The following is a 17084-nucleotide window of genomic DNA, read 5'->3' as shown; positions in this document are numbered from 1 at the left end:
TTTGCCAACAAAGGTCCATCTAGTCAAGGCTATGGTTTTTCCAGTGGTCATGTATGGATGTGAGAGTTGGACTGTGAAGAAGGCTGAGTGCTGAAGAATTGATGCTTTTGAACTGTGGTGTTGGAGAAGACTCTTGAGAGTCCCTTGGACTGCAAGGAGATCCAACCAGTCCATCCTAAAGGAGATCAGTCCTGGGTGTTCATTGGAAGGAATGATGCTGAAGCTGAAACTCCAGTACTTTGGCCACCTCATGCGAAGAGTTGAGTCATTCAAAAAGACCCTGATGCTGGGAGGGATAGGGGGCAGGAGGAGAAGGGGACGATAGAGGACTAAATGGCTGGGATGCATCACCAACTTGATAGACATGAGTTTGGGTAAACCCCGGGAGTTGGTGATGGACAGAGTGGCCCAGTGTGCTGTGATCCATGGGGTTGCAAAGAGTTGGACATGACTGAGCAAACCTAGATAGCATATTCAGAAGCAGAGACATTATTTTGCCAACAAAGTTTCATCTAGTCAAGGCTATGGTTTTTCCTGTGGTCATGTATGGATGTGAGAGTTGGACTGTGAAGAAGGCTGAGTGCCGAAGAATTGATGCTTTTGAACTGTGGTGTTGGAGAAGACTCTTGAGAGTCCCTTGGACTGCAAGGAGATCCAACCAGTCCATTCTGAAGGAGATCAGCCCTGGGATTTCTTTGGAAGGAATGATGCTAAAGCTGAAACTCCAGTACTTTGGCCACCTCGTGCGAAGGGTTGACTCATTGGAAAAGACTCGATGCTGGGAGGGATTGGGGGCAGGAGGAGAAGGGGACGACAGAGGATGAGATGGCTGGATGGCATCACTGACTCTATGGACGTGAGTCTGAGTGAACTCCGGGAGTTGGTGATGGACAGGGAGGCCTGGTGTGCTGCGATTCATGGGGTCGCAAAGAGTCGGACACGATTGAGCGACTGAACTGAACTGAACTGAACTGAAGTATGAAAAGTCATATAATTTTTTGAATTTCAAGGATTGTCTTTGATTATAAGAATGCAATTAGAAAGAGAAAACAAGATAGTGGAGGAGTAGGTGGATGTGGAGTACATCTCTCTCCACAGATACATCAGGAATACACCTTCAGACACAGAAGTGTGTGCAGAACACCAGCTGAGAGCAGACAGGAGTACCAGACCACCAGAAAAGAATATACAGAACCACACAAAAACTCAGTAGGATGAAGGAACTAGGAGGAAAAACAGGAATGTTAGTAGGACTGGACCCATCCACAGCAGGTCGGGGACCTGAAGCAGGGGTCCAATCCACACATTGGGGCAACTGTCTGAGTTAGAGGAGAAACATTTATGAGAGTGAACAAGCTGATCTGTGGCAGCCTAAATGCAATGAGAATCAGACAGTCCTTGCCACAGCCATATGCATCCTGGACAAGGACACAGGTCCCCAGAAGGTGCAGCGGCTGAGAGCTGCAACTTAGGGATTGTGGAGCAATCCTAGGGCAAGGGCTGCTGTTGACTGTGGACAGATGGACTGAGGGGATGTGAGGGAGGAGATCGTGGTGGGAAATGCCTGTGAAGGAAAGCCAAGCAGCCATGGAAGCAAGGCAATACTGAGTCACATGTAAGGGTTAGAGCCATCATCATAGCCTCTCTCTCCCCACAGCCAGCATTGGCAGATGAACAATAGAGAGAATGGCCCACCAAGCCCCTGACCTACCTGAACTAGAGTAGGATGCCACCCAGGGTGACTGTTTAAGTGCCTGACTCACCGATCTACAGAGAAGGACCCCAGCCTCTATGTACCTGATGCACTGAACTACAGAGAAGGACCCCAGGCAAGGGAGCCCTCTAAGTGTCTGAATGGATGGAGCTACAGAGAAAGACTAGCCAAAGAGGCCTTCTGATCGCCAGCTACCAGAGACTTGAGAAAAGACTCTGATAGGGCCATAACTCCTGCAGTGAAGGCAGTCTGTGAACCTGCACACTTGGCGCCGCCAAGTCCCTGCAAACCAAGCAGCTGCACCACGTTCATGCTAAACCCTCACTTGGGCAGAGCTGCCACAAGTAAAACAAAGTCTTGCCACTATGCACATGGGGTCGCTTTGGTTATGTCCAACTCTTCGCGACCCTGTGCACTGTGGCCTGCCAGGCTTCTCTATCAGGGGGTCTCTCCAGGCAAGAATACTGGAGCATTTGGGCCATTACTGGTTGCACTCTTCTAGAGCACTATATTTCCTGCTGCCCTAGCTGCCAACTCCCCTGAGTACCTGGTGCTACCAGAACCCCTGCAACCCAAGCAGCTGTACCACCTCTGCAACTGGCCCTCTCTGGGACAGATCCAAGTCCTCCAGGGCAGCCTCAGAAGCAAACCCCAGTGGATGACCAAAGAGGTGGAAATAAAACCACAATTGAAACTCAGGGGCAGGGTGCCTAAGGAAGAAGACCCAAAACCTTCCCACTAGCTGTACAAGTTGCAGATTAAATTCACATGAACAACTAGGCAGACTGTGTGTCTATGGAATGTATAAAAGGACATTGAGAGCTCCCACAAAAGAAAACACACTAGTTCTGACAGCTGTGGACATTGGAGGCAAGAACACACAGGAATCAAACCACATTAGAATCTGAGCTGCCCCCACAGCACGTCCAGAGACCAGCACAGTGTTGGAGGGCATCCTAGGGAGGTGAGGTGGGCTGTGACTCCCAGTGAGGGAAAGGATCTTGACAGCAGTGACTCAAGAAAAACATTTATTATTCTTATGTTTTAACTTGTTCGGTACTTTCTTTTGGATTTTTTTTTCTTTTTCCTTTGTCCCTTTTTCTTTCCTTTCCCCCCAACCCATCCTGTTGTAGTTGTTGATTTTATTGGCATCATGAAATCTAATTAAGCTTTTGATTTTTTTTTTTTTTAAATCATGATTTTCCTTGTTTTAAACCTCTTCTATCTACATTGGGCTTTTGCAGTTCTGTGGAGTTTTGTTTTTTTTTTTTTCTCTCTTCTTTTTTCTTTTTTCTGCCCTTTCCTCTTCCTTTTTTCCCTTTTCTCCTTTTTTAATCTTAGTTTTTTTAAACCTATTATTATTTTCCTACATTTATTCTTTGTTTGCTTTTCCTACTGTTCTTTTCACCTTGAAGTTAAGCTTTAATGTATATAAGTCTCCTTTATCTACCTCTGTTTAATTTTGCATATCTATTCTTTCTTTCTTTCCTTTCCTCTCAACATATTTGTTAGTTTTATTTTCATTGCTTTATTCCCCACTTGGCATCTTGCTTTAGTTTTGTTTTCTAGTTTGTGCTTTAGTTAGCTTAGTTCTTAACCATTAGATATAATTTTTGTTTTCCTTTGTTTGCTTGGTCAATCTATTGAACTTTATTTTTCTTGGACTGTTTTGATTTTGCTTATGGGTGTATATGTATATGTGTATATTCCATTATTTTAATTATTATTTGCCTGATTTTGTAACTGCCATTTATCTGGGTTTCATCTTTGGTTTCTTGTTTTGGGGTATTTGTTTTAATCTCACTTAATGCCATAACAAATCACTTGTGGAATATTTGATCCTGACCAGAGATCAAGCCCTGAGCCTTTGGAGTGGGAGTACTGATTCCAAGACCCTAGATTACCAGAGAACTAACCCTCTGGAGTATCAAACAGCAAGAACTCCTGCAAAGGAAACCACTTGAATACAAGACCCAGCATCACCCAACCACCAGTAGTACCCTATGAAGGACACTTCATCCAAACAACAAACAAAAATACAAACCCAGTCATCAGCAGACAGGATTACCACCTCACTCAGCCTTGCCCATCAGAGGAAAAACAAACAAATAAAAAAAAACTTGGCACAAATCTCACCCTATACAAAGCTTACACAAACCACTGCACCAACCATAGTGGGGCAGAAACCAAAAGGAAGAAAGAATTCAACCTTGAAGCCTGGAGAAAGGAGACATCAAACACACTAAGTTTAAATAAAAAGAATGAAAAGGAAGAGAAATAATGCACAAATGAAGGAACAAACTAGAAACACAGAAGTCCAAATAAGTGAAGAGGAAACAGGCAAATTAGCTGAAAAACAATTCAGAATAATGATAGTAAAGATGATCAAAAACTTTGAAAATAGAACAGAGAAAATGCAAGAATCAATTAACAAAGACCTAGAAGAATTAAGGAATAAAGATACAGAGACAAACAACACAATTACTGAAATTAAAAATAGAAGGAATCAGTAGCAGAATATCTGAAGCACAAGAAGGAATCAGTGCGCTAGAAGATAAAATGGTGGAAATAACTTATGAAGAGCAGAATAAAGTAAAAAGAATAAAAAGAACTGAGGGTAGTCTCAGAGACCTCTGGGACAATATCAAACACACTAATATTCAAATTATAGGGGTTCCAGAAGATGAGAAAAAGAAAGAGTATGAGAAAAATTTTGAAGAGATTAGAGTTGAAAATTTCCCCAACATGGAAAAGGGTCTCTCAATCAAGTCCAAGAGGTGCAAAGAGTCCCATACAGGATAAATCCATGGAGAAACATGCCAAGACACACACTAATCAAAGTAACAAAGATTAAACACAAAGAAAGAGTATTAAAATCAGCAAGGGAAAAGCAACAAGTAACGTACAAGGAAACCCCATACGTTTAACAGCTGATCTTTCAGCAGAAACTCTGCAGGCCAGAAGGGAATGGGAGGATATATTAAAAGTACTGAAAAAGGAAAAATCTACAACAAAGATTACTCTACCCAGCAAGGATCTCATTCAAAACTGATGGACAAATCCAAAGCTTTTCAGACAAGCAAAAGTTAAGAGAATTCAGTACCAACAAACCAGCTTTACAACAAATGTTAAAGGGACTTATATAGTCAAGAAATACAAGAGAAGAAAAAGATCTACAAAATAAAACCACAAAAAATTAAGAAAATGGCAATAGGAACATATATATCAATAATTACTTTACTGTAAATGGATTATATGCTCCAATCCATTCAGGCTGGCTGAATGGATACAAAAACAAGACCCATTTATATGCTGTTTACAAGAAACCCATTTCAGACCTAAAGACACATATAGACTGAAACTGAGAGGATGGAAAAATATTTTCCATGCAAATGGAAAACAAAAGAAAGCTGGAGTAACATCCTCATAGCAGATAAAATAGAATTTAAAATAAAGAATATTACAAGAGATAAGGAAGGACACTACAGAATGATCAAGGGATCAATCCAAGAGGAAGACATAACAACTGTCAATATCTATGCACCCAACATAGGAGCACCTCAATATGTAAGGCAAACACTAACACATAAAAGGAGAAACTGACACTAACACAATAATACGATTACTACTGTAGGAGACTTTAACACCCCACTCACAAGAATGGACAGATCATCAAAACAGAAAATTAATAAGGAAACACGTCTTAAATGATACATCAGATGAGATGGTTTTCATTGATATCTTTAGGACATGCCATCCAAATGCAGAAAAATACACCTTTTTCTCAACTGCACATGGAACATTCTCCACGATAGACCACATCTTGGGTCACAAATCAAACCTCAGTAAATTTAAGAAAACTGAAGTCATATCAAGCATCCTGACCACAATGCTATGAGACTAGATATCACTTATAAGGAGAAAAATGTAAAACATACAAACACATGAAGATTAAACAATATGTTTCCAAATAACCAATGGTTTACTGAAGAAATGAAAAGGGAAATAAAAAAAAATTTAGATACAAAGAACAATGAAAATATGACAACTCAAAATCTATGGGATCCAGCAAAAGCAATTCTAAGAGGAAAGTTGATAGCAATACAATCCTGCCTCGAAAAACAAGAAAAACATTGAATAGGCAACCTAACTTTACACCTAAAACAATTGGAAAAAGAACAAAAAACCCCAAACATAGCAGAAGGAAAGAAATCATAAAGATTAGAGCAGAAATAAATGAGAAAGGAATGAAAGAAACAACAGTAAAGATTAATAAAACTAAAAGCTGGTTCTTTGAAAAGATAAACATAATTGACAAACCTTTAGCCAGACTTATCAAGAACAAAAGAGAGAAGAGTCAAATCAACAAAATTAGAAGTGAAAAAGGAGAGGTTACAACAGACAACGCAGAAATACAAAGAATTATAGAGACTATTATGAACAACTATATGAATAACCTGGAAGAAATAGATAGATTCTTAGAATAGAAACAGAAATTATGAACAAGCCAATGACAAGCACTGAAGTTGAAGCCGTGATCAAAAATCTCCCAAAACAAAGCCCAGGACCAGATGGTTTCACAGAAGAATTCTATCAAACATTCAGAGAAGCACTAATGCCTATCCTTCTAAAACCATTTCAAAAAATTGCAGAGGAAGATTTGCAAACTCATTCTACGAGGCCAACATCACCCTGATACCAAAACCAGACAAAGACAACCCCCCAAAAAAGAAAACTACAGGCCAATATCACTGATGAACATAGATGCAAAAATCCTCAACAAAATTTAGGAAACAGAATTCGGGAACACATTAAAAAGCTCATACACCATGATCAAGGTGGGTTTATTCCAGGGATGCAAGGATTCTTCAATATACACAAATCAATCAATGTGATACACCATATTAACCAATTGAAAGATAAAAACCATATGATAATCTTAGATGCAGAAAATGCCTTTGACAAAATCCAGCACCCATTTATGATTAAAACTCTTCAAACAATAGGCATAGAAGGAGCCTACCTCAACATAGTAAAATCTATATATGATAAGCCTACAGCAAATAGTAAAAAAACTAAAAGCATTCCCCCTAAAATCAGGAACAAGACAAGGGTATCCACTTTCACCACCATTATTCAACATTGTTTCGGAAGTCCTAGCTACAGCAATCAGAGAAGAAAAAGAAATAAAAAGAATCCAGATTGGAAAAGAAGAAGTAAAGCTCTCACTGTTTGCAGATGACATGATACTGTACATAAAAAACCCTAAAGATACTATCAGAAAATTACTAGAGCTAATCAGTGAATTTAGCAATGTCACAGGATACAAAATCAATACACAGAAATCAATTGCATTTCTATATACTAACAATGAAAAATCAGAAAGAGAAATTAAGCAATCAATATTATTCACCATTGCAACAAAATAATAAAATATCTAGGAATAAACTTACCTAAAGAGACAAAAGAAGTGTATACAACAATTATAAGACACACTGATGAAAGAAATAAAGATGACATAAACAGATGAAGAGATATTCCATGTTCCTGGGTAGGAAAAATCAATATTGTGAAAATGACTATACTACCAAACACAAGCCACAGATTCAATGTGATCCCTATCAAATTGCCAATGGCATCTTTCACAGAACTAGAACAAAAAATTTCACAATTCATATGCAAACCCAAAAGACCCCAAATAGCCAAAGCAGTCTTGAGAAAGAAGAATGGAGCTGGAGGAGTCAACCTTCCTGACTTCAGGTTATACTACAAAGCTACAGTCATCAAGACAGTATGGTACTGACACAAAAACAGAAATATAGACCAATGGAACAAGATAGAGAGCCCAGAAATAAATCCATACACGTATGGGTACCTTATTTTTGACAAAGGAGACAAGAATATACAATGGGGCAAAGACAGCCTCTTCAATAAATGGTGCTGGGAAAACTGGACAGCTACATGTAAATGACTGAAATTAGAACACTTCCTAACACCATACACAAAGATAAACTCAAAATGGTTTAAAGACCTAAATGTAAGATCAGAAACTATAAATCTCTTAGAGGAAAACATAGCCACAACACTCGATGACACAAATCAAAGCTATGACCCACCTCCTAGAGTAATGGAAATAAAAACAAAAACAAACAAATGGGCCCTGATTAAACTTAGAAGCTTTTGCAGAGCAAAGGAAACTATAAGCAAGGTGAAAAGACAACCATCAGAATGGGAGAAAATAATAGCAAAGGAAACAACTGACAAAGCATTAATTTCCAAAATACACAAGCAGCTCATATAACTCAATACCAGAAAAGCAAACAACCCAATCAAAAAGTGGGAAAAAGACCCAAAGAGATATTTCTCCAAAGAAGACATACAGATGGCTAACAAACACATGAAAAGAGGCTCAACATTGCTCATTATTAGAGAAAAGCAAATCAAAACTACAATGAGATATCTCCTCACACTGGTCAAATGGCCATCATCAGAAAGTCTACAAACAATAAATGTGGGAGAAGGTGTGGAGAAAAGGGAACCCTCTTGAACTGCTGGTGGTAATGTAAATTGATACAACCACTATGGAAAACGGTATGGAGATTCCTTAAAAGACTAGGAATAAATCCACCTTATGACCCAGCAATCCCACTCCTACCCATAAACCCTAAGGAAACCAAAACTGAAAAGGACGCATGTACCCCATTGTTGATTGCAGCGCTATTTATAATAGCTAGAACATGGAAGCAACCTAGATGTCCATCGATAGATGAATGGATAAAGAAGTATCCATTACTTCTTATACATATAACGCAATGGAATATTACTCAGCCATAAAAAGGAACATATTTGAGTCAGTTCTAATGAGGTGGACGAACTGAACCTATAGCTTATTATACAGAGTGAAGTAGGTCAGAAAGAGAAAGATAAATATTGTATACAAATGCATATATATGGAATTTAGAAAAATGGTACTGAAGAATTTATTTGCAGTGCAGCAGTGGAGAAACAGATATAGAGAATAGACTTATGGACAAGGGGGAAGGGGAGGAGAAGGTGAGATGTATGGGGAGAGTAACATGGAAACTTACATTACCATATATAAAATAGATAGCAAACAGGAATTTGCTGTATGTCTCAGGAAACTCAAACAGGGGCTCTGTATCAACCTAGAGGAGTAGGATGGGGAGGGCAATGGGAGGGAGGTTCAAAATGGAGGGGATATATGTATACCTGTGGCTGATTCATGTTGAGGTTTGACAGAAAACTACAAAATTCTGTAAAGCAATTATTCTTCAATTAAAAAATAAATAAATTAAAAAAAAATGCAATTAGAACTTATGTTTCAAGTTCATTTGGCAAACTTAATTCTATTTACAAGTTTAACCCTTATAATAAATTATAGAATTTTCTGCTTACCTTGGTAAGGTTAAATGAATGAATAAAATAACTAATGAACTTTTCTCAATTTCCCATTTTCTTACAGCGAGGTATTGATTTTCAATATCTATTGGAAAATACACAGCATGGAAAAAATATCCCATTGTCTCACACATTCTCTTAAGTTTAGGTGAGTAATCCTAAAAACAAATTGAAACACAAGATAGCACAGCTTATTTAACTGAAGATCTAGTCAGCTTCATACTACTTAAATCAAAAAACATGCTTTATCACAAGTTATGTTGGATAGTCTCTGATTCAAAACTAAAAAAATCATAATCACATTTAAAAAAAATCTTTAAGAGGAAAGGCAAATTTCTTTATAAATTGAAAATAGTAATAGCTTAGCAGCTTGGCTGTTTCCTAGTTCAGAAAATGATTTATCTCATAATAAAACTTAAAACAACAGGAGAACAGTATTAAGTTCTTTTGCCGTGGTATATATTTTTATTATTATTCTTACAAATAACTTCTGTTTATTGTTACAGGGTGCCAAACATAAATCCATAAATTTATATAGTAAAAAGTGTCTGTCATGAACACTAAAGCAAACAGATATAAAATAAAAATATGCTGGTCTATTACAAATTATCAAAGAGCTGACTCATTTGAAAAGACCCTGATGCTGGGAAAGACTGAAGGCAAGAGAAGGGGATGACAGAGTATGAGATGGTTGGATGTTATCACCGACTCAATGGACATGAGTTTGAGTGAACTCTGGGAATTGGTGATAGACAGGGAGGCCTGGCATGCTGCAGTCCATGGGGTCGCAGAGAGTCGGACAAAACTGAGCAACTGAACTGATAAGAAATTAACTTACTTAGTAATGTTGATTATTACTATACAATAAATTAGTGATTCCCTCAACATGTATTTGTGAATAATGTATACTCAGTTAGTGAATAGAAGTTTTGGTTTTCAAAATACTTTGTCTGTTTGCCAAAATTATCAAAAAGGAAAGCTAAATGGACTTATTAATCAACAATCTGGAGGATGCTAATATTGAAGGTATTTACATGTGCCACATATATTTATTGAAAATTCAGTTAGAAAGGTAATTGGTGAACTTTTCTGTGAAGAGCCAGATGGCAAATTAATAATAGTTTAAGAACCTGCCTGTTTGGGCAGAGGTTTTTGTGGTGCATTTAGGTGCCACTATAATTTTATTCTGCCATTAATGTGAAACAACCAGAGACAACATGTTGTGTGTGGCTGTGTTCTAATAAAAATTTATAGACAAAAAAATTTGAATTTCATATGATTTTCACATCAAAATATTCTTCTTCTGATTTCTTTTTCAATAATTTAAAACCGCAGAAACCAAAGACTTCAGGCCAAATTTGGCCAACAGGCTTTTGTTTGCTGACCCCTGCCTTAGATTAACCCCAATAGCTGCTGTGAAAAATTGAAAATCATGACAAGGACTAAATTTTGTTATAACCTGAAACAGATTCAAGAATAGGGCTGGCAGGGATTAACTAAAGCAGGCACAGCTAAACACTGTGGAGAATGTGTAATGAAGCATTCAAAAGCATAAAGTTTCAAGGACTTAATTTGAATATACTGAAAATACTAAGACATTTTCTTAAGAAAAGCCCAAGATGCTTCCTATTCTTTAAGATGTAATCTTATATGTAGTAAACTATCTGGTTCAGATGCAGTAGTATCATAACCAGAATACAATATTAACTTGTATTTTAAATCACTGAATACAAAATTTATAAATGTCCTTACCTTAAGGAAAAGATCCATTTCGGGCTGGGTTTCATCTGTATGAATGAGGTAACATCTGACAGTGTTACTCCATAGAGAATGTGAAAACAAAGGGGTAACTTGTAATAAACTAGCCACAGCAATATCCCAGTCATCTGAAAATAAAATTTCTCATAAGTTCCCCAAAAGAATTATTAGAAGACCATATGATGTCTGAAAGTCTGAAAAACCACAACAGACATCATAGAATAATTTCTTATCTCACTTGTAATACTGACATAACTTCTAGAATAACATATTAGAAGGCAATCAGTTCTCTAATCTCAAATTCTATCCTGGGGTTTAAAGCAATCAAAGTCACCAGTGGTCTCTGCTGGGGTACCCATGGCTCCAGTCAAATGTCAGGGAACTAGGCCATATGGGCTGTTCCATTAATTTGTAACTTGAGGAAGGCCTATGCTCCCAGACTGGTTTTACTTGTTTATTATTCTTGAAATATACTGAGTCAAAAAGAAAGTTCAAGAATGGTATAAAATGAAAAGTAACTTAAAGATAGTGAGAATGAATATTTTAAGACATATTTGACTAATTGAAAATGCATTATTTAAAAAATAATTTTCATTTTGCTAATAGATAAATAATTTCATAGTTTTAAGAAAAGAATGGAGCTACTTATAATATCTCAGGTCTGCTGTGGTACTGAAATTCTGAACAGATCTTAAGAGCTGTTTTGAATACCAAAGTATACAAAGATAATGAATAAAACTGGGCTTCCCAGGTGGTGTTATTGGTAAAGAACCCGCCTGCCAGTGCAGGAGACATAAGAAACACAGGCTCGATCCCTGGATCAGGAAGATCCCCTGGAGGAGGGCATGGCAACCCACTTCAGTATTCTTGCCTGGAGAATCCCATGCACAGAGGAGCCTGGCAAGCTGCAGTCCATAGGGTGCACGCGTGACTGAAGTGACTTAGCACACATGCACACATAACTTTTCAATACCATCAAAGATGCAAAAGAAAAGACGAAAACTACTGTTTTTCAGCTGATCTACATTAAACTCTCACTACTCAACTAAAACACCTGAGAATCCAGACCAAAATTTCAGTTATTAGAACTTATTGGTCAGTCAGGCTGGGGGACACCATCTGATCCTGATGTGAATTATGTAACTTCATCCTTCCTGATCAGTGACAAGTACCAGAACATAATGGCCTGACAGTGGAAGACACGCAGAAAACAAGTCTCCTGCTCTGCTGATGGCAGTTCTCCCAGCACAAGACTGTAGTACACAAACAGTCATTGCCATTAACTAAGCTAATTAGCCATGGTAATTAGCTATTTACCTCTGTTGACATTAGCAAACGGTCCTTCCACGTCTATAGAACTATGGGCGAACTCAGGGCCCCGGAAGGACTGCTGAAGCTGGATCATACTCCCTATGGAAGGCTCACTTCCCAAGGCTCCACCAGTCCAATATTCGCACTGGGTTCCAGCAGCTGTAAAGCAGATTTCATCGGATGAAAACTAAATAATATTGAAACTTCAAAACCTTATCAAATATATTCAACAGGATTTCTAATCCAAAAAAGTACTATAAGATTATAAATACAACAAATATTCAAACTTTCATTTTGAAATCAAAAGAATAATTCTGAAAGTACTTTGCCACCAACTTCTGGCATGTTCTAAGGTGGTAGTTAACACAGTTTTGGTTATCTCAATCTTAAAAGGGGGATTAAAGAGAGACAGATGAAAAGAAATTAGGAATACAATAACCAAAGAAATTATAATAACAGAGAGGAATTAAAAACGCTCCCCAACAAAAATTTCTAAAAAACTTTTATAACCATATGATTTATGTATCAGTGTAAAATTTGAAGGGAAGAATTTCAAAGGAAGACTATTACTGGCACACCAGTAATTGATATTGGCAATTCATTAGGATATAAGCTAAAGATGTAAAGAGTACATTCTCTTTAACCTCCCAGAGGAAAAAAATTAATGTCTGAATTAATGAGTACTTAAACACACATTTTTAAAATAAGTAATATTTGCTATAACATGGAGTCCTTGACTAAACTTAAGTAAACTGGTATTTGGGTGAAAATCTCTGGCAAAACTGATTTTTATTTGTAGGTGACAAATAATGAGCAATATTCCCTCAAGCATTCCTTCTTCATGTTTATATCAAAATAGGAAGAAAGACCTAGGAGGAAATATTAACTTGTTTTTATTAACTTGCCAAGAGAATTAGAATATAATAGTCTTGAAACACTGTATATTTTAACATATGTCAACACTGAAATAACCACTAAGACTAATGTGTTAGTCATAATAAGCCATTATTCGCCTTTTTTTCCTCAAAAGTTAGTAGACTTCAATGGTACTAAAATGCAAATTAAGAGGGGATTATCAATTGCCATATTTCACTCCAAAATACATTAATTTGGAAGAATATAACTACAGTTTTTTTTTATAAATGGGAGAGTGGCTTCATTTTCCTACTACATTTAAAATAGAATATTGTTCAATATCAATCACATTTCAATATTATTTCCTATTAACACAGTGGACATTTTCATTCTATGATTCTGAGTTTTTCTTTATTTCTAGAAAGACATTTAATATGTTTAATTATAAAACAAAAACTTTAAAATATTTCAAAAAACTGTATTGGAAACCACTTGCTGAAACATCATGTAGATACTCTGATAGCTGCAAGAATACATCCATTATGTGGAAAAATGTAACAAAAACTACTAACTTTCTCCAACATCCATTCTCCCTTTCTTTCTTTAATGACACAGCCCCAAACTTTATGTGCATACATGGCTCTCCTACTAATAATTACACTTTCCCATCTTCCTAGGTAGAGGAAGGTATAGGCCAATGGGGTTTGAGCAGGAGTAATGCGTATATCTTTCAGATTGTGCTTTCAAGGAAAGTAATGTATTCCCTCACTCCCTCTAGCTAAATTGTATATATGATGGGACTTGGAGGGGCTATCTTAGACCAGAGAGAGAAAAGCTATGGGTTAAGGCTGGCAGACAACAAGATAGAAGGAACCTCAGCTTCTACACCATGGACTTCTATAGAAAAGACCTGTTATAACATGAGAAAGAGAAAGAGCAACTCTATTTGTAACAGCAATTACTTATCAGTACAAGGATTCAAAGTTGACTCTACAATCATTATACCTATTAATATATTGATATCTCAAAACATTATAAATAGGAAATAAACTTACCAGTAACATCTGTACAGTTGTCATCTGAATCAGACTCTCCAGGATCAAATACATGGATCCCCTGAGCCTGTAGCCTCTGAAGTTTGCTCTCCAACTCTCGCTTGGCCCTCAATAAATCCTGAATTTCATTTTCCTTGGTCTCCCTAAAAATCTTTAAAAGATGTATTTTAATTTTGAAATCCTTTTCCATAAGCAAAAAGTGATATTATCAACTTTTAAGGGAAAATTCTTTCATTCATAAAATCAATATTCATTTGGTCCTTGATCTCCTCTTTTGTAAGGTGAATACCTCTCTGTCACTGTTTTGTAACTGGAACCCAGTGGAATTCCAGGAGGATATATCTAAGGTGAGGGGCTGCCGTGTGCTACCTGATGTTTAGCAAATTTGTCCCCCTCCCACTTATTGCCCTCCTGGAGGAGGACATGGCTACCCACTCCGATATTCTTGACTGGAGAATCCCATGGAGCGAGGAGCCTGGTGGGCTACAGTCCATAGGGTCACAGAGTTGGACACGACTGGAGTGACTTAGCGTGTACACTTATTGCCAGTAATGCTCTCCCAAAGGATACATTCTCAAATATTTCTAAATGCTCTCCCCTAATATAACCCTTGCCTCTCCCCACCCCCTTTAAAATGTTCACTTTTATACCTTTTCTTTGAAACTATCTCAAGTTTACCTGGTCCAACTCAAATACTTCAAAAGTAAAAAGTATTTACTTTTTATAAGACTTTAGCTCTTATACCTTTCATGACTCCTACATCATTTACTTCTATTTACTCATCACAGTATTATATGAACTCTTAAAATATATTGCTTTATTCCCTGTCACTGTGGGGATAGAGATGTATGAAATTTACCTTAAATTGCCTCTTAACTTTATCTCTGTCATGTTCAAATGTAGCTGCTCTCTCCATTGCTTGGTATTTTGCTTCTAAAGCACTTTCCTTTTCCCGAAGTATCTTCTGGTAAGTTTTTTGAAGTGCCTGGAAAAATTTACCTTGTTATTTCTAACAAAAATAGCATGCCTCCCAAATTTTACATTATGTTATATGCATATTGGGCTTCCCTGGTGGCTCAGAAGGTAAAAAACCTTCCCTCAATGTGGGAAAACCTGGGTTTGATCCCTGGGTCCAGACGATTCCCTGGAGAAGGAAATGGCAACCCACTCCAGTATTCCTGCTTGGAGAATTCCATGGACAGAGGAGCCTAGCAGGCTATAGTCCATGGGGTAGTCAGACATGACTGAGCAACTAACACTCTCATATACATATTACATATCTCAGAATATGAACAGTCTACTTAGTTTTTCACCAGTTATCAAGAACTGCATACTGCCATTCTATTCAAACATATAATGGGGAAAAAACCCTGCAAATGTGCTTGAATTATAAATGAAGATATTCAACATTAAGCTTTCAATGGAAATTAATACTTTTTCTTTGAAATACTGCACCAGTTCTGAATCTTCACTACAACTCAGTTTTCCTACACAAAATCACAATTTATAAGGTTTAACCTGAAGAATAATTATTTCTGTGAGACTGTGCACTCCTTGGCTCCACGTCACTCCTCTTGCTAGCTCCAAGGCTGATACACTGCAGGTCTTCAGTAAATGTCTGACTGAATGGATCAAATAAATATAGGGGGTGTGTGTGTGTGTGTGTTTTAAATGCCTAGGTATATGAAAAAGGAAAAACAAGGTTACATAAGGAATCAGGATTGGTAACAGAAATAACCTGGGCCTGGAACATTTGTCACCCCTTAGTGCACTCTGTCCTGTTGTAATTGCATTTGGGGGGCGGGGTTTAAACGCCTAGGAAGGGTTTGATGAGCTGCCTCAACAGATGTCACCAAAGTCTTTTGTGTATCTGTGTGGTCCTGGCAGACCTACTTCCCTGGAGATTAGCATTTGGTGCTGCTCTGTGCTTAGTTGCTGAGTCGTGTCCAACTCTTTGAGACCCCATGAACTATAGCCCGCCAGGCTCCTTTGTACATGGGGATTCCCCAGGCCAGAATCCTGGAGTGGGTTGCCATTCCCTCTTCCAGGGGATCTTCCCGACCTAGGGATCCAACCAGGGGTTCCTGCATTGCAGGCGGATTCTTTAACAGAGCTTCTCTGAGAGCTCAGTTGGTAAAGAATCTGCCTGCAGTGCAGGAGACCCCAGTTCGATTCCTGGGTCAGGAAGAGCCCCTGGAGAAGGGATAGGCTACCCACTCGAGCACCGGAGTATTTCTGGGTTTCCCTTGTGGCTCAGCTGGTAAAAAATCCGCCCGCAATGTGGAAGACCTGGGTTCAATGTGGAAGACCTGGGTTCAATCCCTGGGTAGGGAAGATCCCCTGAAGAAGGGATAAAGCTACCCACTCCAGTGTTCTGGCCTTGAGAATTCCATGGACAATTAAGAGTCGGACACGACTGAGAGACTTTCACTTTCACATTTTCTTTACCAGCTGAGCTACCAGGGAAGCTCCGAGCATTTGCTGCTCCGGGCTAATAGCTTCAAGGTGTCTGAATGAATGGCCCAAAGACAGAAAAAAAAAAAAAAAAAAGGGAGGTGGGGGAGCTGGTGGTTGTTAAAGAATCAGTTTAGACCGCAAGGCAGTATGTTCTTTCAAAGTAAAACGCAGAGCAGTTTCTGCTTAACTTTCAAAACTTCTTGGTTTGGAGATGAGACAGGACGGACAAGGGACGAAGTCAGGAGTTCAGGGTCCAGTTGGCAGTGCCGCCACGCGGCTGCGGGGCGGTGGGCAGACGGCCCCGGGCCTCAGTTCCCAGGGGTCGCGGTCAGCTCCGGTGAGTGCCCGGGCACAGCATTACCTGCAGCTCGGCCCGCAGCCGCTTGTTCTCCGTGTCCAGCTTGGCCTCCCGGCGGCCCATGGATAACAACTCCTGGTTCTTGCTGACCCGGAAGATCTCGTACTCCTTCTTCAGCCGCTCGTACTCAGCAGCCGCGTATTCCAGCTCGGGCACC

General features: G+C 38.5%; 1 protein-coding gene across 1 annotated transcript in view; it reads right to left on the bottom strand.

The window, feature by feature from the left end:
• Nucleotides 1-17084, bottom strand: part of NPHP3 (nephronophthisis 3 (adolescent)) — a 55808-nt gene that overhangs the window by 37873 nt on the left and 851 nt on the right. The window contains exons 2-7 of the mRNA XM_010839583.1: nt 16931-17083; nt 14972-15097; nt 14113-14263; nt 12209-12361; nt 10886-11019; nt 9131-9291 (exon numbers count right to left, since the gene is read on the bottom strand). Of these exons, the coding sequence (XP_010837885.1) occupies nt 9131-9291; nt 10886-11019; nt 12209-12361; nt 14113-14263; nt 14972-15097; nt 16931-17083 (878 nt within the window). The remainder of the gene's footprint in view (nt 1-9130; nt 9292-10885; nt 11020-12208; nt 12362-14112; nt 14264-14971; nt 15098-16930; nt 17084) is intronic.

The sequence above is a fragment of the Bison bison genome, unplaced genomic scaffold (genome assembly GCF_000754665.1).
Source record: "Bison bison bison isolate TAMUID 2011002044 unplaced genomic scaffold, Bison_UMD1.0 scf7180017864119, whole genome shotgun sequence".
Lineage (NCBI taxonomy): Eukaryota > Metazoa > Chordata > Mammalia > Artiodactyla > Bovidae > Bison > Bison bison.
The sequence above is the reverse complement of the archived record's forward strand: the minus strand, read 5'-3'. Positions and strand labels throughout refer to the sequence as shown.